The sequence below is a fragment of the Cryptomeria japonica genome, chromosome 9, assembly GCF_030272615.1.
Source record: "Cryptomeria japonica chromosome 9, Sugi_1.0, whole genome shotgun sequence".
Lineage (NCBI taxonomy): Eukaryota > Viridiplantae > Streptophyta > Pinopsida > Cupressales > Cupressaceae > Cryptomeria > Cryptomeria japonica.
In genome coordinates this window covers 406,600,381-406,623,284 of record NC_081413.1, presented here as the reverse complement: position 1 = coordinate 406,623,284, position 22,904 = coordinate 406,600,381, and the positions used below count along the sequence as shown (strand labels likewise).

Sequence of the window (22,904 nt, the reverse complement as noted above, 5' to 3'; positions counted from 1 at the left end):
TTTATCTAATTCTCTCTATATCTCTCTATTTGTATCTCTCCCTATACATCTTATTCCCTATACCTCTTATATCTCTTTATCTATTACTCTCCTTCTTCTAATGGCAGGAACTTGACGCTTTGCGTCCTTGTTATTATTATTATTTAATACTATTGTCAAAAACAAATTATTTTTATAGACATAGTATTCAGAACATCTATACTAATCTTGAGAACGAGACAAACACTTTTTCATTATTATTATTGTTATTATTCGACTACCGTAACTGTAATGGTAATCAAAATAATATTATCTTTGCCTGAAACTAAACCAAAAGCCAAGCTTAGAGGATCTGCCTAACTTAATTCAAATGCTGATAGGAGGTGCGTCTTTTCACAAAGCAATCTCATACAAGTTACCACCTTTATTCCTTCTTTCGCTTTCTCCTGATCTTTACCCTTTATTAATTGAAATCAGGTATACGTGTGTATTCAATAAACATGGTTGCAGAAGGCAGATTGAGGGACATTAAACGAAGAGAAGAAAAGAGTGGATCAATACACTCGAAATTATAGTTCATCTTACACTGGAGCATTTAACATTCCTTGGTACGTTTACCCTACGATGCTCATATTTTATTCATTTGAAATAAGCTAAGTTACAGTTAATGCATATTATTTCAACAAAGAGGGATTTTCTAAATTAATAAATTGAAATTGCACCCACCTGAGAAACATTTCTTAGCGTAAAACGATTTTCAGAGAAATGCGAAACATCGCTGTTCACCTGGGTAGGGAAAGAAAAGAAACAATCGTGCATTAGTATCACTAGGTTTTAGGAGCTCTCAATATTCAGTCTCCGAACTCAACAAGGCATGGCATATGCATGTAGTTGTTTTAGATGAGTGAATTGCAAAGTAATGACTAAAAGGTTTATGTTTTGATCAGTAGAGAGCTTTACTCTGCACATGCTTTTATAAACAATGGTTTTTATAAGGGCCTGTGATAGGATCCAACCATCACAACTGTGCAGCTCTCCTTTTGCCGCTCATTCCAGCCTTCTCTCTTTGCCATGCATTTTAACCGGGGTTATCTATATCAGAAACCCTGATCTGCGTTGTAATCAATCATTTATCCTCATGATGAACAACAATGCATGGTACAAAATGTTGATACTGAAAAACATCTGTACAGAACTGTTCCACAACCTGTATTATTGATGGGAGTTTCGTCCTATATTTTCCTGTTGACGATTCTTGCCCAGAGATGTGACTGACAAGGTGTCAGGAGGAGTGAGGAGAAGGAAAGAAGGAACTTCTGTTCGTTTGAGGGCAAATCTGAGCAGAAGGGGGTCAAGTAGAAATTCCGGTTTTTGTTTTGCAGAAACAGGGGAGGTAACGTGCACAAAGGTTTCCCTTCGAAGTTTTATACTAAATATGTGCTAATCAAAACTACCGAAGAACTGAAGGTCATGGGTAGAGAAAAAAACGGGTTGGAAATGTCAGAAGATAACAAAATGATTAAAACCGTTGAGCCTCTGATTGAGGTAGACAGAAATCTGGCTTGCACAATGAGGAGAAGCAAAAAGAAAAGGTCTTCACCTCAGCCCAAGCTGTAAGTAATGCATTTTTAGAAATGCATATGTAAACAAGGAAGAAGAAATGGGCGAAAAAAACAACGAATTAAAAGAAGAGAAAAGAAGGTGAAAAGTAGGGATATTTTTTTTTGAAATGAGTACATAAAGGAGGCCAAATGATTACAATTGCCATTCTTTTAATACTGGAAGCAATGCTATTTTTCAAATGAAACAATGTAGAATTCAAAAAAGCTGGCCAGGCTGTACAAAATGTGCATGTAGAACAAAAAAACATATTGGAAATGCTTAAAAGAGGACAAAGAAATTTGCATATCATATTTCAGAAACTTGGACTTGGCAAAAACTCAGTAAACCTAAATTTTGACTTGGATTTAGGACTTGGCAAATTAAAAAAAAATACATATATTTGTAAAATAACTTAAAAAAAACTTTAAAAACATGCAAATGCCGAATTCAAAAAACTTGTAGGTGGTTTTAAATTTTTCTGTTGTTTTTAAACCATAAGAGGAGTACACTGCACATCGTAGTGTCATTTATGGTGGGATGATTGATCAATTAATATTATCATAGAAAATAGCAAATCTATATAAATATTTTTAATTTTTTTCTCCTTAACTAAAGCCCCTCAATAACTGTGCCCTTCCTTTGAAAGAATGGAAATTAAGTATTCCTAGTTTAGTATACAAGAAAACACCTTTTCACTTTACACAATAGATAAAAAACCAGAAATAACAGCAAATAACAGAGATATACCGCCTAATCTGATCTATTCTATTGTTATCAAATACAAGTGCTGGGAAATTATTATTGAAATTTGAAAGATTATAGGAAAGAAAGCTGAAAATGGAACATATGCACGTTGATTATGGCAAATCTGGAACTGGAAATGGACTGGGAGAATCTACAACTGCCTCTGGTGAAATACAGGCAAAATTGAGATTCTAGGCGATGCTGCTGCATAGCTAGGCGCCTAGACCCCTTCTGCGCACAGGTGTCTTTATCTCTGGGTGCTCAGCAACTTTAACAAGTTGTTTGCCTCTAGCTTCTAGTCTTTTTCCTGCTTGCAAAATGACGATATCTGATGTAAGGAACGTGGATGACTGAGCTGAAGTTCGGCAGATGAGGGGAAAAGGCTGTGATGTTTAGGAGACAGTCACAAGTGGTGCATGAGATGTGATGGGACTCAGGAAAGGCAATGGACATGACAAAAGGAAGGCAAACAAGGGAAACTTAGGGGATAAAGAGTTGCATATTTGAGGGATAAAACTATGACAAGGGTTTTGGTTATTGAAATAAATGGAAAAGGGGATCTATGGCTCTCAAATAGCGAAGGGAGAATGTGAAACTATGCACAGAGATGAAAGAGGAAATAGAGTACACAAAAATCCCGGTGGAAATATGGTGAAGTTGGCCCCAAACTTGCAGACTTCAGACTTATGATTTGCTGCCCCTGCTCTCTTTAATGGCATTGCTTCAATTTCCTGTGTCAGAGGGAGAGATTTACTAAGTTTTCAGGAGGAGTTGTAATGTCCCTGTGGGACGAAAACCTAGTATGTTGGCTAAACACCAGCGGACGTTCCTCTATTGTGCTGGTGGACGTTTACCCAAACCAAATGGTGGGCCCAAAAATCATGTGTCTATGAGAGGGTTGGCCTATGTTGGCACTCTGGTGGGACAAAAACCCCACTCTTAATGCTGGAGGGCGCTATTCACCATCAGTTTGGGCTTTTGGCATAGTGGTTGCCTTGCTTGGTATTAGAGCTGAGGTCTTGAGGTCGAGCCCTGGTTGACACGTGGCTATTGGCCCCACCATTTGGTTCGGGTACATGCCTGCTAGCATGATGGCGGAATGTCCATCGGGGTTTTGCCAACATTTGAGGTTTTTCATCCAATAGGGACATTACATGCCCACTAGACTCTTTAGGGCTCGACCTCGAGACCTCAACTTTGATACTAAGCAAGGTAAACATTATGTGAAAAACCAAGATTGATTGTGAATGGTGCTCGCAAGCATTAAGAGTGGGGTTTTTGTCCCACCCTAGTGTCAATGCAGGCCAACCCCTTCGTGGACACATGGTTGTTTGCCCTACCTTTTGGTTTGGGCACATGCCCACTAGCATGATGGAGGAATGTCCGTCGGGGTTTAGCCAACATACTGGGTTTTTGTCCAATAGGGACAATACAAGAGTGAATGAATGAGTGGTTAGAAACTTAGAAGGGAAAAGAGGTTTAAAAATGAGTCAATACTATTTTTTCAGACAAATGACGATTGAAAACATAGTAAGTTTTAGGGGACAAAGGGGATTGGAACAATGAAATCTGATTCTGGATACAAGTGTTGGGTGTAGGTGTCTTTGCATGGTTAAGTTTAGGTTTCAATGGTTGGCTGGTAACGAGTTCTTGAGGTTGGGATCATTTGTATTGTCCTTCAATATCATAAGCGAGGCCAAAAATAGGTAAAATGGACCCAAAAACATACTAAGGGAATGGACAGCAAAATGAACGCAAAAGTATAAGGTGGAGGTTGTGAAGTAAACAATTTCCAACGTAATAGGTTTGGATGGTAAAGATTCTTCATAAGGAACAATATCTTCCTCAAGCATATCATGGTTGTCTAATGGCACATTTGCCTCCATTTGCTTTTGTGCTTCTATATCCACTATCTATTCTACTCTTCTCTTTTGTTAGTGTTCTAATTTGACCCTTTTAGAACAACACAATATGAAATGTAGAAGATAAAATCTTTCTTTGAATAAAATAATGGTATTCTCTACATGGAAATTAAGAAAAACTGAGAACAAATAGTTTTTCTTTGCAAATGTAACACAAGCAAACTTCAGAGTAAAATATATCTTTTTGTTCTTAGGCTAGGGCATAACGCTAGCAAGCAATTATGCACAAGACGAGGTTTTATGATTTTTTTTTGTCTAATATGAAAAATTCTAAATACTAACCAAACACTCACTTTTCAGCAAGATATTGAATTGGATTCGAAATTCATAAACAAAGTTAATGAAGAAAATTTTCAAAACCTGATGACGAATTTCCTAATGTTAGAAAACATTGAATCAAGCACACAACTATTGAAAACTTCAAATGCAGAAGTATACATATACAATTACTATAAAGCCCTAAATCTTACTTTGAGACAAACACTTAGATAGAACAACACTTTTTTCTTTTAAAACAAATAATATAAAAAATACACTTCCGATGTAATGGAGCTAAGTTCATTATTAGAATGCAAGGTGGTTTACATAGTTGTATTGGAGGGCTTGACTAATATATTTTGTCTCACTAGTCTGATAAGTCACACAAGGTGCCCAATTTTTTCAATATGTGAGCATAATAGAAACCAATTTATTTCTGAAAAAACCAAACTATCATCTTACCTTGTTCCACACACAATCTACTAACACAAGCACACTAATTCAACAATTTGATTATAATAATTTTTAGTTCATTTGAACCCACCTGGCAACATTGATTTAACTCTACCAACAGAAATGAGAAGCTTCAAGATTAAAATGTTTGCTTGGACAGTTATCACCCTTGAGTCATATTATTGGAAAAATACCCTTTTACCTACTAAGGAGTTAATTTGGATCAATTGATAAATAAATAAATAACTCCTTTTGATTTCACACGTTACATTATATATTTGTATTACTATGTCAATTCAAATTTTCAACTTGATTCAAGTTTATATTTATTTATTTAACAGGGTTAATCTTTTATTTATGTTATTGACTAAGTTTGGAATACCTTGAATATGCTCGTAATGCTTATATGATTATTCTTATTTAAAGAGTTATAATAGGTATTATATCCAAAGTTCTTATCAATTTAAGGATTGACAAAATTATTTAATGAAACAAGCTTTTCTTCTCTAATTAGTTAATTAACTTGATGAGGAAATTTCCTATTTGCATTTTTTTTATAATCTCACCTACAGACAATAAGAAAATGATATAAATAATGATATTTAAACTTTACGTTTTACTAGATGAACAAAATTAAGTCTTAATTTTTAATACAAGATCTAATTTAATGGACATACCTACCTCTTGAAACCACTCACGATAATAAAATTACTTCCTTCAACAAACTATTCACGACAATAAAATTACTTCCTTCAACCTATGCTTACATGAAAAATGTGTGTGGGTGTGTGTGCGCATGTGTGTAATGTCCCCACTTTGAAATATAATAATAAATAATAATAATAAAATTAAAATTCAAAAGAATATAAAATAAAAATTAAATTAAAATATGAAAGAATATAATTAAATATAATTAAAATACTATTAAAGTTAGTGAATTGTCAAAAGGCATGAAATGATAAGTTGTGACCCTCCCAAATATGAGGCATAAAAGGGAGAAGAGAGTTCATTTGAAGGGGGAATAATTTGGGAATCAGAAGTGCAGATCAGATTTGAATAAGGAGTGCAGACCTGATTGTGAAAGGTTGTGTCCCTTTCAAAAGGCAGAAATAATGAAGAGTTGCACTCTTTCAAAGGGTGCTAAAGGTGAAATGGTGTGTCTCTTGCCAAAGGGCATACATGATGAAGAGGTGTGACCTCTCCCTCACATTGAGAGATATAAAGGAAAGGAATCAAAAGGCTCCAGTGACATCACCATGGATCAGATCAGATCAGAACTATTATTAAATTACAGGCAGTAACATCCTTGTTCTTGGTGGTATGCATGGGGATGTGCTTAATATGTATGCTTAATATATGGTGTCTGATGATGTTATTATGCAGAATTTAATAGTATATTAATATTGACTGCAATATGTATGACAGTCATATTTAATTTCATATATATTCATAAAACATGAGAAGTTAGTATACTCATGGCCTAATCCTTGCTTTTCTGCTAATGCCTACACTAGGACTGGATGTGGAATTGTTAGGGAAAGGCAGTATTAATACCTCACAAGGTAGATAAGACATGCGGTGGAATGAACATTTGCTACATCATACAAAGGCAATGGATAAGGCTTGTGGTGGAATGGGCATGTGCTACATCATACAAAGGCAATGGATAAGGCTTGTGGTGGAATGGGCATAGTTTACATCGTACAAAGGCACTACTTGTGGAGGATGTTTTTCTGGCGCCCTAACAAAGATACTTCCCAATCTCTGCTAAGATTGATCATTAGGATTGATTAGGGATCAGACCTGGCTATGTTGATTATCCCTTGTTTGATGTGTGCTAATTGTTCCCTAGAGCTAACAAATCCGCAATAAAATATAGTAAGTATGATGAGATGTTTGTATTTTTTGCATCGACGTTTCGGATCACACTTTGTGAACCATCATCAGAATGCTAGAGAGCTCAAAGATTAGAATGATAGACTATTGCAGACCCAAGGTGAATAAATATATGTAAGAGAGGGAGAGGAGAAGGGGAGGTTACGAATGGCCCAATGAGGTTGGACACTTAAGAAAATAAATAAAAAATATATTTTAAAACAAGAAACAAGTAAGATATACATTACCACATAGGCATTATAAAATAATAAATAAAAGGACATGGGACATAAGTAGACAAAAAAGATTCACAATAAAGTTTATTCTTCTTATTATTGTTAATTTTATTATTATAAACTAAGAAAGCTAATAATGAAAGAACAAGAGAAAGTAATCAAAACAAAACAATACAAAAAGACTAAAAGTAAGCTATACGAGGAAACATTAAGACACAAAAACACCATTAAATACCCAAATGTTAAAGGGTAAAAAACAAATAATACAATAAAAGAAAGCAAGAAATGGTAGAGAGACAAATAATAAACAATTGCCACAAAAAAAAGCAAGAAAATTGAAAACTACTAACGGATTAAAACTATAAAAAAGAAAGATAATTAAACCTATAAAACTAAAGAATCTTAAAAAAAAAGGCAAACACTAAACAAGAGAAAGATAGAAATTAAGAACAAAAACATAACTATGTGTGTGTGTGTAAATGTGTATATATGTACGTAAGTACATAAGTATGAATTTTGTATAGATTTGTTAGTAAAGGAAATTACGAAGTTGAAAAGCGCTTACTTTTCTAATGACAAGACTTAAGGTAAATGAAATGATTGATTTCATCCTCAAGTAAGAATGTTAAATGAGGTTGTAAGCGCTTTCTTTTCTAATGAGGCTGTTAAATGTTAAATGAGGTAGTTAGAGTTCAGCCACTCCTTCCGAGGGTCCTCAGGGTAAATAGCAAGGCAAGCATAATGAACATATATATTGTAATTATTGCGTATTCGCATGGATGGCTTACATGTGCTAAGAGTGCGACTAGTTCAATATGTTGTCATTGGGTTGTGAAGTTGGGCCTATGGAGGGTATCCATGGGTCTTATTCAAGTAACATTATAACTGTTGGAAGTAAACAGCATTAATGTTTACATGTTAATTTTGGCAACAAGTAATCATACTTGGATTTGGATAAGTTGTTTCAAGAAGCATGGTTTAGAAAGATAAATAACATAAATTTAAATCACTTTTCCGTACATCATAACCATATAAACAGTCAGGTTTTTGATATTGAATTGTCACAATCTATTAATCCTAGGATTTGGTTAACGTTAATATAAGCTTAAATGATCTACTAGACTAGAAGTTGCTAATAATGAAATCGTGGCTTAACATCGGTGTATTGTTAAAATAATAAATTCTTTGGTCTGATCTACATCATGAATTGTATTATCCGTGTTATGCTCTCAATACCTCTTTGGGGTCCACAAAATAAACTATTAAAATTGTGTTGAATATATGAGTTAATAATTATTATATTTAATAATTAAATAAATAGAGTTATATTTTATGTAGGGTCCATATAGACACCCTTAAATTACTTAAGTGGGTCAAGTTTGTGGTTTATGTTGGGAAATAATAATACAATTTTTAATTCACGAAATCATGATATGTAACGAGCTGAAATGATTGATATCACTATGTTGTTAACTTGGTGAATTTGAGAAACTCAAATCACATTATAAAATAAAATAATTTTTGAGAAATAACTTTGTCGGTGGTCTTTTTTAAATTAATAGGAATAAGCGAATAACCATTTTGTGTTGACCAATATAAGGATATAAAATAGCAAAATAATGCTTCAAAACATTGATCATCACTTGCTATTATTTTGTTTGCTTGAACATCTTCAAGTGTCTCCTTAATTTCTACTTCAACACAGTCTTCTTTTGGTGTAATGCTTGAAAAGTCATCTTCCACTGCAACACATTGATCATTAGGCTCAATCATGCTATCCGCTTGTAACTCATTCCTTTCATTGTCGAATGATGTTCTTTTATATTCTCAGTTGCAAGGTATGTTGTCTAGATTCTGTCTATAATGCATTCCTTAGATGAATCTAATAATCTCAATTGACACTTGACTTGGTCGATGGCTTCTTCACACAATAAAGGTAAACTTTGAATGGGTTGTGTTATGAATTTTGCACCAACAAGGTACCAATATGTTTTCTAGGCATAATCCATTATCAAGACTTAACTAATTCTCAATCAACCTTCTGAATATTGTGAATGCTTCATTACTCACTTTTGGAATATTGAGATCATTGGCTTCTTCAAGTATCACTAGTTTAGGTGCATCCCAAAAGATCTTTCCTGAAGAACACAAATGGACACTTAGAGGGGGGTGAATCAGTGTATTTTAAAACTTTTAACTATGTGTGCAAGTATTGAAACTGCAAATTAATTAAGAATATACACACACACACAAATCAAACCACAACAGAGAATATACAAGGAAAATCCAATGTGGGAAAAACCTCAGTGAGAGTAGCTGTTGGAGTCTACTGCTCTAATCCAACCTCACAGTAAATAACAATTTACAATGTTTAGGGCACCAACCCAAGGAGCACCAACCCCTGAAACTTTAGGGCACCAACCCAAGGAGCACCAACCCTTGATTTTATGAGCACCTACTCAAAGGAGCACCTACTTAAAGCAGCACCTACCCTTGCTCTGAGCACCCACTCAAAGATATACAGTGATTGTTCAAGTTTACAATGCAATTACAAAGCCTTGTTACAAACGAGTTTTGTAACACTTACAAATTTCTCATATCTTGAGAATGACTTTCTCTGCTTGCTAAGGTTTTTCCTCTATTTCTCCTCCTTCCTCTGTCTGGATACCTTCTTCTCTCTGCTACAACATTACTCTCCAGAATGCTTGATTCTTGCTCTGTGCTGACACTATCTACTTTTGTAAATTTGCTCTATTTTTCTCTTGGCAGCAACACACTCTTTTTCACTTTCTCTCTCAACACACTCCTTCAATCAACTCGTTGAGATATCTATATTTTCCACCTTAATCTCTATCTTAACAACCACACCTACCAATGTCGAATCTCATCATACCTGCTACTCAATTCAATCGTCTCTGTACACCACTCACATTTCTCCAATGCAAGATTTTAATATTTTATTCAAGTCGGCTATCTTGGAGATCTCTACTGTAGGTGATTTTATTCTCTATCTTCAATATGTTCTCAAATTGGCTGCTTGAATTAAATACATCCTGTCTGTCTTCAGATCATTCTCTGTACTTGGATTACTAAGTTTAGTAATCTTCCTCTGCCCAAAACGATTTGGAATCCTTCCTTGAGCCACACAACCTGCTTGCAGCTCGGTCGTCATTAATGCGTTTTCCATCCTCTGTCGACCTATTATGAAAAGATCGACAACTACCACACTAGAATCCTTTGTCATCGACTTGTTTATCTGATTCGTTCTTTGTTCATCAGGGAGTCTCATGTCTTCATATTCTTCGTCTAGATCAGATGGTCAAGGTCGGTCGACCTCCACATAAAACCCTTGTGCCAATCGGCATGCACAAGTGTCGTCAAAAGTCTTCATATTCTACATCCAAGTCACCTGGTCAACCATAGTCAACCGCCACATGGACTATCGTCCTTATTGGGCTGCCAACGTGTCGATTGAAACACCTCAAATGGTCATGCTGACCTTAATCTCTGTCACTGCGGGATGGAGGGATGCTTGCCGTTTTGTCTTTTAACTTATCCCATGAGTTCCGCTTTACATCCATCTACAGGCGCGGGATAGTGGAATGCTTCTTTCACTTCATTGTCTTGACCCGCACGACCACCGAACACCCATCTTGAGTGATGTGGGATAGCGGGATCCATCTACCGCTCTCTTTATGCTGCCTTGCAAAACCTCCAGTCGCAACACAAACAAGCCGCGGGATAGCGGGAGGGGTTGCTATGCCTTGCTTGAAGTTATCCCGCACGGACACCATGCGCACCTTTGCATGGTGTGAGATAGAGGGGAACACATTTCCCCTTTTCACTTCTCTTTTCCTTATCTCGCGGGCTTCTTCACCTCCTTGCTTGGTCACGCGAGATAACATGATGCCTTTTCTTTTGTTTCCCCTGTGTGATATTTTGTGAGCCTCTTAACTTGTGCGGGATAAGGGAATCTGCAGTTTTCCCTTCAGTTTCTTATCCCGCGCGACGTTTGTTGGTCACTTTTGATACCGCGGGATAAGAGGGACCGCCTTGTTTATCGAACATAAGTTATCCCACGCGACTAGCGCATGACCTTTTCCACAATGCGGGATAGTGAGTAGTGCCACTTTTGTGTTATCCCGCAAGGCATTTAACACTCGACCAACATGCTGCGGGACAAGGAGAACACCTTTGTCTTTTCTTCAGTGTTATCTCGCATGATCTCTTCCCTTCATTCGAACACACCACGGAACCCTTGAATGCACGTGAACCAAACAACTGCTGCCACACGGAAATCACGGCTCTCAACCCGAAACCGGGACTCGTTCACTGCTGCCGACATGTGGAGACAATGAATCTGGTCGAAACCCCTATAGCATAACACGTGTTATGCACAATTGCACAACATAATCTGCGTGTTATGCGCGACTGCTATCTGCTTCTCTGCAACCTCTTGACACCCCTTGACATCAATGACAATAATGCCAACATTTCCTTGTAATGCTAACTCCACTTGACTAAAATGTTAAACAATTCAGCGTGTCATGCTCAGCGGTCTTGTGAACTCTACATTTTCCTGGCAATGTGAATTTGGACAAACTTTGTGGATGTAACTGTGCATATAAAGGCCACCAAAGCTAAAGAATATCAACTTGAAGACTATTTTGGCCACAAGAAACATGAAATTGCTGCCCATCCATTGAGAATTTTTTTTTTGGATTTTTGATTTTTTCAAAATTTTACTTTTGTTTTTAGGGATTTTTCAACATATGAAAAGAGATCTAACATATCTCAAATTTAACACTTGAAAGTTCATATTGGTTCCAGCTTGTTGTAGATTTGATCATGAACATTGTTGGTTGAAAATTTTGCACACCTGGGAAGGTGTGCAAAATTATGGTTTCAGCCATAGCATGTAATTAAAAAACTCTCTTAATTCTAAGGGAAGACTCCTCCTTTCCCACTATTACAAATTAACTATAACCTATAAATACTAATCTAACTTGGGTGGGACAACATCCTTTTCTCTTTCTCTTTTTTTAGAAAAGAAACTACAACTTAGAGTAAGAATTCAGAAACTTTCATAAAATTTCAACAATTACAAAATGCTTATACAATAAGAAGTGAAGTTTCCTTAAAAGCACGAAGTCTTCCGTCACTTTGTCAAGATGAGATAGTAGAAACAAAAATTCGAAGTCTTCACTCTTCTACTGTCCTATCAACCTTTTAAAATGATTATTATAGTAACACCGTACAACATACAACAACTCAAAGTTTGTCAATATAATGCGCATCTAAATTGTAATGAACAAGAACAGTTATAGGCATAAAGTCTTTTAGCTTTTCTCTATTATGAACACCTAACTATACTAATTTAACCCTCAGTATTTGTAGCACAAAGTTTGCAAGATATCAACTTAAAACTCTTTCCAACAACCTTACTAGAATCTCAAGTATATATAGAAAAATATATCATTGTAACATAAGAATACAATGAATATATGAACAAAGTATCAACACAAAGTCTGAAAACTCAAGTGCTCTCCTTATATTGCTTGAGAATCAAATTTACAAGTATAAAACACAGTTTTTATCGCTGTAATTTCTACAGATTTTTTCTTGCTTGCCAAAAAAATCCATATTACATAGAGCACCCTCCAATATATGGGAGAGGGGCTAAGAGCAAAAAGTGGGAGAAGTCCTACTAACTAAGACTTATTTCACAACTAACTATGACTTATTTCAAATTAGAGTCTTACTGTCTTTCAACTTGTAATTTGTTTACATGTAATTACCAGTTACAAGAATACAAGAAATGTGACTACTTGCAATTACAAGTTTTGTTATTACATGTAATTTGTCAAAGGGAAATTACAAATGCATAATTGAAACTAATCTAAGTGTCCGAGACACGACTCTATTTAGATCATCCTCTGTCTAAGAGGTCTTCACGCTGCTGGCACTTGAAAGTATTCAAGATCAGTGAGGGTATTTGTCCAGGAACATCAACTTGCATCATTTGACCATGAATGGTAATGACAGTGGCCTCATGAAGATCAATCACTGAACTTGAAGATAATTAACATTCTTTGTTGGTCACTATGACAGTGAAAGTCACTACTTTTTACCACATAGCGCTACTCTAATGCATTGTAACAATGCATTCCTTTGTTGCATTACTCCTTTACTAGTCAAGTCCTCTCTTATAGTGGCATTGACCTCCACATTTAGTAAAGGGAAGAAAATATTTGCAAGGGTGAAAGTAGAACTGTCATCCCTGATTTTAGATAGGACTTGACTTGGCCACTATTCTCTGCTTCATGGTTCATGGTATTTTGACCCTCTCTATGCATATGACATTGTACTCTTTTCAGTTTACATCACTGCTGTCATCAACATATGACAACGTTGGCTTTTGCTTACTGTCCTTACATGCATTGAGGCCCCTTGAAATCAGGTCTCTAGGATCCGATCTCAGATAGAGAACAACAAAACTCATGCAATTTGTCAAGAAAAACAAGCTACTAGCTTGGAATTGGGTTTGGAAAGGTAATTTGCAAGTGACTTATTTTCCTTGTAAAGCGAACTTTTCTTGTAATTGGGTCTTAGGAACCCGATTGCAAGTGCATAAATACTGTAAATAAAAATCAAGTTAACTTGTAATCGGGCTTCTAAGACTTGATTGCAAGTAAAGACAACTTGTAATCGGGTTTCTAAGACCCGATTGTTTTGGCTTTTTTGGCAGCCTTTGGCTTGGATTTTCTAAGTTGCTGTAAGTCAAACACATGAGGAGAAATTTCCTGCTTCTTCCTCTTTGGAGTGATTGAGGATAGTAATAAAATGAAGTATGCGGAGGTGGCAAAATCTCTTATTGATAAGCCACAAGAGGAAATGCAGCTATCTGATTACAGGTTCACGAGAGTGGAGCTAGGAAAACAAACACATGTTGGGATGATGCATGATGCTCAAGACTCTGTAGCTTCATTAGTTCAGAGTTATGATGAGCTTTTAACAAAGAAGGATAAGATCAAGGAGGAAAATGCACAACTCATTTCAGTGATTCAAAAGATCACTAAATCTTCTAAAAAGATTGATCCCTTGACTTCTTCCACTTCCGAAGAATCCATCAAACAAGTTGAAAGAGTTGCACAAAAGGCTAAGGCTATTGATTCTTGGGTAGATCAACTAGCTTATCGAAGTACTCAAGTGGTGAAAAAAGCTTTACAGGTGTTGGTCAATGTGAGGGCAGCAAAAATAAAGCTAAACCAGATTTCTGAAGCTTTTAAGCAAAGTATTGAATCTATTGAAAAAGATTTGAAAATTTGGCATGAAATGGATCAAGTAAAGTTAAACATCCTATGCAACAACACCATGATACCAAATAGAGAAAGGTACATTGAATTTGAAGAACTTATGATCAATAAATCATTAGCTGTCAAGGACTTGATTAAAGATATAGAAGCTGCTCTAGAAATGAGTACTGAAGTAGAGCAGGATATTATTTCCAATTTTGAGAAAATGTCCTGCAAGATGGTAAGTCAAGATGAGGAGTTGCTTCCTGAAAATGTGATACTCTTTGAGTTGGTGTCAAGGTTTCATCAGGAGCTTGAATCTGAACAATTTACAATTGCTTCAATCAATAGATTTGTGAATTGCCAAGTTTTTCTTGACAAGATGCAAACTGTTCTTAAAAAACATAGAGTAGCAACATTAAGATATTTCGATGTCATCATCAAAACTGTTGTTGTTGCAAGGAATACAACAGGTCCAGATCTTGATGAATTGCAGGAATCAATTAGCAAATTCCAAGCTTTCATGGCCAAGAATAAAGAAGGACAAGTGTCTACTGACACTTGAATCATGTCTTTGTTTTGTTTTAGAATGTTTTTCCCTTTTTGACAAATTGCATTTAATATCAAAACTTGTAATTACAAGTAGTCACATTACTTGTAATTACATGTAAACAAATTACAAGTTGAAAGACAATAGGACTATAATTTGGAATAAGTCATAGTTAGTTGTGGAATAAGTCTTATTTAGTTGGACTTCTCACACTTTTTGCTCTTAGCCCTTCTCCTATATATATTAGAGAGTGCTCTATGTAATTTTTATCTTTTTGACAAGCAAAAAAACTTTGCAGAAATTTATAGCGATAAAAACTTTGTGTTATACTTGTAAATTTGACTCTCAAGCAATATAAGGAGAACATTTGAGTTTTTAGACTTTGTGTTGATACTTTGGTCATATATTCATTGTGTTCTTATGTTATAGTAATATATTTTTCTGCATGTACTTGAGATTCTAGTAAGATTGTTGGAAAGAGTTTTAATCCGATTTCCTGCAGACTTGTGTTGCAATATTGAGGGTTAAATTAGTATAGTTAAGTGTTTATGATAGGAAGAAGCTACAAGACTTTGTGCTTGTAATTGTTTTTGTTCAGTAGTAGTCTAGAAGTGCATTATATTGACAGATTTTGAGGAGTTGTATGTTGTTACTATAATAATCATTTTGGAAGGTTGATAGGACAGTAGAAGAGTGAAGACTTTGAGCTTTTGTTTCTACATTCCCAACCCGGGAAGCGACGAAATACTTTGTGCTTTTATGGAAACTTTGCTTCCTATTGTATAAACATTGTTTGTAATTGTTGAAATTTCTTGAAAGTTTCTGAATTTGTTACTCTAAATTGTAGTTCTTTTTTGAAAAAAGAGAAAAGAAGATCATCTTTCTGAAAAAGAGAAAAGGATGTTGTCCCACCCAAGTTAGAATAGTATTTATAGGTTATAGTTAATTTGTAATAGTAGGAAAGGGGGAGCCTTCCCTTAAAATTAGGAGAGTTTTTAACTCACATGCTGTGGCTGAAATCATAATTTTGCACGCCTTCCCAAGTGTACAAAATTTTCAACCAACAAACATGCTTCCTTTCTTTTGAAAATTTGGTTGATGTGCATAGAGGAGGGTGGAGTTTAAAAAAAAGGTTTGAAATAGCTTGTCCATTTGATGATTATGCTTTCTTGTTACGTCTTGGCTTGTAATAAAACTAGAATTCCATGATCCAATAGTCAGGTGTTCATGCTCTCCTTCTAGTGCCAATTATGTTGATGCGTGTTTTGTGACACCCTAGAACACAAAATAAAATACCAAGTATTCTATTCTCTCTTGAGCAAGGAAACCTCAAATGCTAAACAATGTGATTAAAGAAGGCAACCCCACAGTTTACAATGCGACTTTGCAATGGATAGAGTTAGTGAATGATGTGATTTGTTGTTTTCACAAAGGGACTCACACTTTTACTGGAAATGGAATACTAAACTGACTTTAACTTCAAATAAAAGACAAAAAGGGACAAGGTTAGAGAAATCTAAGCTACACCTAAGGACAATGAAGATAATGGATAGTGCTTTGATAGACAAATTCCCTAAATCAAGCTTTGCTTTGCCATGATGACAACTACTACACAAAACTGATGTGATCTCCAAAGGTGATGAAATATTTTCATATTGACAACCTCCATTTAAATACCCAATGCTGGCGCAATTCAAATGATCATCCACAATCGAACTAAGATCAAAATGAGGTTCAAGCTAACCATACATTGCAATTTGCAATCAACGAACTACAAATGGTATGAACCAAGGAATTCATCACATATCTTCACATTTCTCCATCCTAATCAATGAAATTTAACTAAAATTGAGAAGTAGAAACTGTGTAAAATGTTGAAACAACACACAAAGATCCACCATATCTTCAATGAAAATCATGTATTTATTCCATCATAGTCTTGGTAACAATCTCTGATCTCCTCTTCCTTCTACTGCTTCTACTTACTATTATTGTTGCTCCTATTGCTCCCAACTATTAACCTTTACGAAAAAGGCCAAGCATTATATAGACTTTGGGTTACAAAATGAAGGGCCTAGATTGATTCTAAATCAATGATCAAGATAATTCAATGAAACTCTGAAGTGAGGTAGTTACAACTAACACCTCCTTACATTTAATATCCACCAATGAGGAAATTACAAGTCTTGAAATGTACATTGTTTTGAGGAAAAGGACTAATGAAAATTAGCATAGCCTCAAGGGCACAATTTACAAGGAATAGATGATGACACTTCATTCTATGCATCCACATGTCCACTTGTTGATGAGTCAGGTTTAATGAATCCGGACATGCTGACTTGTCATTATTTGATTGGTGGAGATGAGTGGGTGCCACATCAGCTTGCAAATCTTGTAAACTTTCTTCCTTCATCACAAACAAGTCCTTGCATTTCTAGCAATATCTCTTGATGCCCAATATCATCTAGCCTTTTGACTGATTGTGATGGTAAATATTCCCAAATTGCATCATCTCAAAATCCTTTACATTGTCCTTGACCTTGATATCATCTTGCCTTCTATTTTTCTTCATATTGCAATTATCTTCTTTGAATATCTTGAGCTTGTCCTCCATGTTGTAATTGCATCACTGAGGTTGTGATGTCCTTCTCCTCAATGTTGTTGTAGAATCCTTCATCATAAAGTAATGTTCTTCTTTGTCTTTGGGCTTCATTATGAATTTCCATCTTCATCTTGGGAGTCCTTCATGATGTCTTGATATCTTGGATGTCCTTGATCCTCTAGTCGTTTTCTTTCATGTTGTGATTGCATTCTTTCTTTGTTATCTTCCTTAAACATGCTGACCTTGTTTTCCTTTGCATTGATCGTGTTGAGTCCTTAATCGTTGGAATCCTTGATTTCTTTGTCGTCGTTATATCCTCCATGTTGTGATTTCCTTCCTTGGTGTTTTCTTAAGTATCCTCTCTCTTGCATTGTTGAGTCTTTTCATTCCATTCCATCCGCTTCCTTTGAACTTGATTTCTTGCAATCATTCCTTGGATTCTTGATCTACTTGATGTTGTTGTTGAAACATCCTTTCATTTTTCTCCACCATTCCATACGCTTCCTTCATCTCCCTTGCATCAATCCTGAAAAGAAAGAGAAAACGCCCTTGGATTATAATTGTGAATTGAAACCGTAAGTAAATGAAATGCAAGAAATTGATAGGAAAATGATAGTTCACTATCTTGCATTTGAAGAAGTTTAAAAGAAAACTCATGGCAATCAGTCCTCAAAGAAAGTTGTGAAATACATTGTAGCCTTAAACAATAAATTGATATGGATTTGTGAATTATCATTAAAATGGTTCACCAAATGCTTCAAAAACTCTTTGTTTCCACTTTTTGCACTAAATTTCCAGATATTGAACCTTAATACAGTCTGATTTCATCCTCAACAATCTGGAAATTAACTTGGAACTTTCTGTGATAATGATGCATCCTTTCACCTTGAATTCTGAAACTGCTCGATCTGTGAAGAAATTCGCTTGAATCTCTGCTTAAATTTGCTCTGATCTGCTGTGGCAATTCACTTGTCTTCTTGTTTAACGCTTGATTCTGATTGGAATTTGCACTGTATTTCTGCTTTTCTGGTCTGATTTGTCTTTCTCAGGCCCGATTTATCTTTCTCAGGTTTGGTACAATTCTGCTCCTTCCTCTTTATCCTTCAACACTTGCTTGGACCTGATTTCTCTTGTTCGAACTTGCCTCTATTTTATGTAACTAACTTCTGCTGTCTGAATTAATGTGTGGCTTGAATTGAATTTGATGTGGAAATGTAATGTCCCTATTTGGGATTCACCTTGATTTAGTCCTGAAACAACAATTCTAACTTAAAGTCAGAATTGTAATGCATTTATAAATATAATTTCATTGATTCTAAAGATGTTTAACTATAATATTTAACTCATAATGCTAAGAATAATTTTGGAAGATGGAACTTATCTTGGTGACTTCCTTTGATTTACATACTTGTGATATGTGCTTTTATATTGTAGACTTCTGCTTTACTAGATAGATCCGAATCTGAAAATTAAATAGCTAATCCCTGTCCCCAAAATGTCCATCTACTTCTCCTTTTATACCTTCATATTTATTGAAGAGTCACATTCATATGCATATAGGCAACTCTCTTTAAATGAGACATGTCCCTTTGCAACTAGTTGCTGAACTTCAATTTACTATTAATTGCTGTCATTTGTTAATCATGCTGCCAATTATGAATTCATTGTTCTTTAAGACTTGTCCTCTTATCTTTCTGATGATTATTATGCCAAGGTCTATCCCCTTAAGCGTATTATTTCATGATTTATGTATATATTACTCCTTAGTCCATAATTGTTATATCTCTTTAATATTAATGATTCATTTGACTTTGTATAGATCTCAATAGTTCACATCAGATATTAATTGCAGTACTGATACAGGAAACCCAAAAATATTACCATAGTTTGATTTAGAAGAGTCTGAAGTTTTATTGCATCTTGATTGATGTCTCCATGTACGTGCATTCTTATGTTGCCAAGGGTGGATCAATACTATTCTCCTTGGTTGTAATACGATTCCTTGAACACTGCAAAAACATAGTTATGAATCATTAAGATCATTGCTTATCCCGTTACTCTGGGTATTATCCTTTAGAAGACGTTCCTGTAGATCTCCCCCGTGGAAGTGATAATGAATCCCTTCTTATATTTTGTAATTGAAATGATAAGTCACTTTGCAAAAAGCATGACTCCTACCTATCCATGATCGCCTCCCTTTTTAATACTAATCGCATCTCTTCATGTCCCTTGTAATCGCTGATAACTACTTAATCACAATCGCTGATGATTATTATATCTTCTCTAATTATCAATTTGATAACAATCACTGCTACTTAATCACAGAATATGGCGATTCTCATGGATGAGGTTCGAATTTAATCGAATTTCAAACTTTTATAAAAAAATCATTCAAATTCGGTCATAAAAAAATTCTGCTAAAAAGTGGGCAGACGGCAGAATTACTTTTACAAAAACTACAAATGTGAAATAAAGTATTCCAATACAATGACATTTTTATATATAAAAGAAATGGCAAGTTCCTAGAATAAGAGGGTGGTTTCCTGCACGCTAAGATTCAATTCAACATGGTCCCCTGCTGTGCCTATATAAAGGCCAGACAGAAAATGATAACTTGCAAACCTACATTGAACTATCACCTTGTAAAAATTTTCTTAGAGAAATGCAGGTGTCAAGTCCACTTCCTTCTGCAGGTTCAAAAGGGATTCTGCTGTACATTGTATTAGGCATATATGATCACTAGCATTACTGAAATTCCTATGTTTCTTATGGTTTAAATTTTATAAATGTGCCATCTTTTTATAATGACTTCAAATCTATTCAGCAATGTTAAGCTATTTTGATAATTTATTAGAAGTATGCATATATTTAAAATCAAACAAAATTATATAAGGCGAATTTTATCTGAATTTTTTTTCTTCGAATTTTTCCCTTGTCAAATTTCATCCAAATTTCATGGTTGTCGAATTCGAATTCGAATTCGAACCTTGTGACTTAGCTTAATATGAATCCCTGGTTTATCGATCTCTGTTATTTTTGATGATTAATCGCCTCCTTGAATTAACTAACAATATCCATGGGAATTGTAATTGATAGTTACGATATTTCTCTTAATCGATTAATGATGCTTATCTATCATCTTCTTTGTTATTACTTAACCCATCGATGCCTGATAATAGTTAATCAATTCCTTTCCATTATATCGCTAATCTATAGAGATTATTCTTTCGTCATTTTCTGATCGGTAATGGAGATATCACTGAGTATTATCTTTATTATTAGATGCTGAGGTCTTACTTATGATACTTTGTACCTGGCCACTATATTGTATTAAATATTAGTCTTTGATAATCTTACTCGATGCTGTTTGCCTTGTTTAATAAGCAAAGGTCTCAATACAATTGTTGCTTTGAGCCAAGTGAGAATTAATTTAGTATTGCTTCTTTAGTCACTGCTGGCATATAGTTTCATGTGTAAATGTTAGCATTCCTTTGAAGTAGCTAATATAAAGATATATTGTTGCAAGGGACACCATTGTGACATGCGTCAGATCTGGTCTGCCATATACATTATTTCAATTAAAATCTCTCATCATTTATGTTTTCTGTCATGTTGATTTCAATCTGCCAAAATGTGATAATTTATTTAGAGCATGTGAATAAATGTTGAGCAGCTTTAGGAAAACTATTGTACTTTCTATTTCTTCATGGAGCTCCTTTTCAATATCGAGAAATGTGTTTTGTTTTCTTTGTCTTATTTATTTCAATGATTTCAGAGTCATATGAACTATATATTCCATAATCACTACAGAATCTACTGATACTTTTTACTTTGAGAACTTGAACTTGTTTTTCCCTAAATGTTTTTTTCACCTTTTTTATCTAGCTATTTTGCAGGTCTGTTGCCACTGAATGTAGGGTCATCAAACGATATTTGCCAAAATGGCTTGGAGGCGAGAAAATCTGCGTTCTCGGCTGATTTCAGCAAGATCAATTGAAGAGACTGGGCTAGATTCTCTTTTTTATGGGGATGGTTTCTCGTATTATCCTCCTTATTCAACAATTCCAACCACCTTGGAGGGCTGCAGCACCACCTCAAGAATCAACAAGAATACAATTACAAGCAGGGATGCTCACCTTCCTAGAAAAGGTGCCTACCAAGATATCTGTTTCTCACACCAACAGAGTCTAATTCCAGATCATGAGAATAAGCAAAACTTCATCAGTGACAACTCTCAAGTGCGATGTTATTGGGACAAGGATGATGCTTTTGAGAATGATCAATTAAAGACTGGTAAAAGAATAGCTGGAATAAACCATGGTGCAAATGGAAGACCAGATAATTCCTCAGAGAAAACCAAAGAACAGATAAATCATTGTGCAAATTCTGCATGGAAGGCTGAAAAAGTTTGTAGCACAATTTTGCCTGTCCACAAGAAATATATCAAGAAAAACAGTTCTCTTTTATCAAACAAAAGGAAATTAAAGGCAAAACGTCATCAGATAAACAAAAATTTGCAAGATAAAAACATAGAAGAAAATTCAGATAGCCCTTTCAATGAATTGCTTGATGATGACAGAAGCACCAAACAGGAGTCTGTGGCTGAGAAACAGGATGCAAGATGGAAATGCACTTTGATCACTAATAAATCAGACAATGCTGGAATTTCATCGATCTCTCCGAAATATAAGAATGCTTATGAGTGTGAAAAAACAGTGCATGGATCTAGGGATCTGATAGTAAATGACACCTTGCCTGCACATTCGATGATTGAATATGAGAAATCTGTTCTTAAATTTGATGCAAAGAAGTCATCATCTGAGTCTCTGTCAGATGATTGCATAGATAATTCACTTGAGCAAAATCAAGATGCTCTTTCATTAGAATCATCTGAAGGTGGTAGCCAGAATGAGATAGGTGTAGGTTTATGTCTAGCAAGTGACAGGGAAAAGCTGATTGCAAAGGAAGAAACAGAGCAACTTCTAAACAGACTGGATGCCAATGTTACACATGGTAGGAATTCTCTACCAGGTGCACGAACAAGGTGGATGCGTCTGAAGAGTAAAATTAACTTTGTTAATAAGGGAGATGCAGGAAGTATTGGGGCAGTGGCATTTGAAGGTGTCAGAACTTTATCAATAGGAAAACGAAAAGGTAGAAAAGGGATGGAAGCATTGCTTGTGAGACAGGACAAAGGAATCATTAGCTTTATCCAAGACCTTTATGTAGCCTGCTTGAAGGTCAGAGTCTGTACTCTTTATTCTGCTATCAAGTCTTCTTTATGTTTAAAATGCTCATCTTCCATTCAAATTCTTTTCTTTCTTTTTATACTTACTGATGAATCAGTTTTTGTTCTAATTTGTCCCATGCAAAACATGAAGTTTCTTC

General features: G+C 35.2%; 1 protein-coding gene across 4 annotated transcripts in view; it reads left to right on the top strand.

Moving 5' to 3' along the window:
• The first annotated feature begins 245 nt into the window (after positions 1-245).
• Positions 246-22,904, top strand: part of LOC131073294 (uncharacterized) — a 127,846-nt gene continuing 105,187 nt past the window's right edge. The window contains exons 1-3 of one of the 4 annotated variants that reach the window (XM_058009727.2): positions 246-362; positions 490-587; positions 21,413-22,756. In XM_058009727.2, coding sequence (XP_057865710.1) covers positions 21,458-22,756 — 1,299 coding nt within the window. In that variant the 5' untranslated portion in view covers positions 246-362; positions 490-587; positions 21,413-21,457. The other 3 variants (XM_058009719.2, XM_058009703.2, XM_058009711.2) reach the window with 3 other exon arrangements.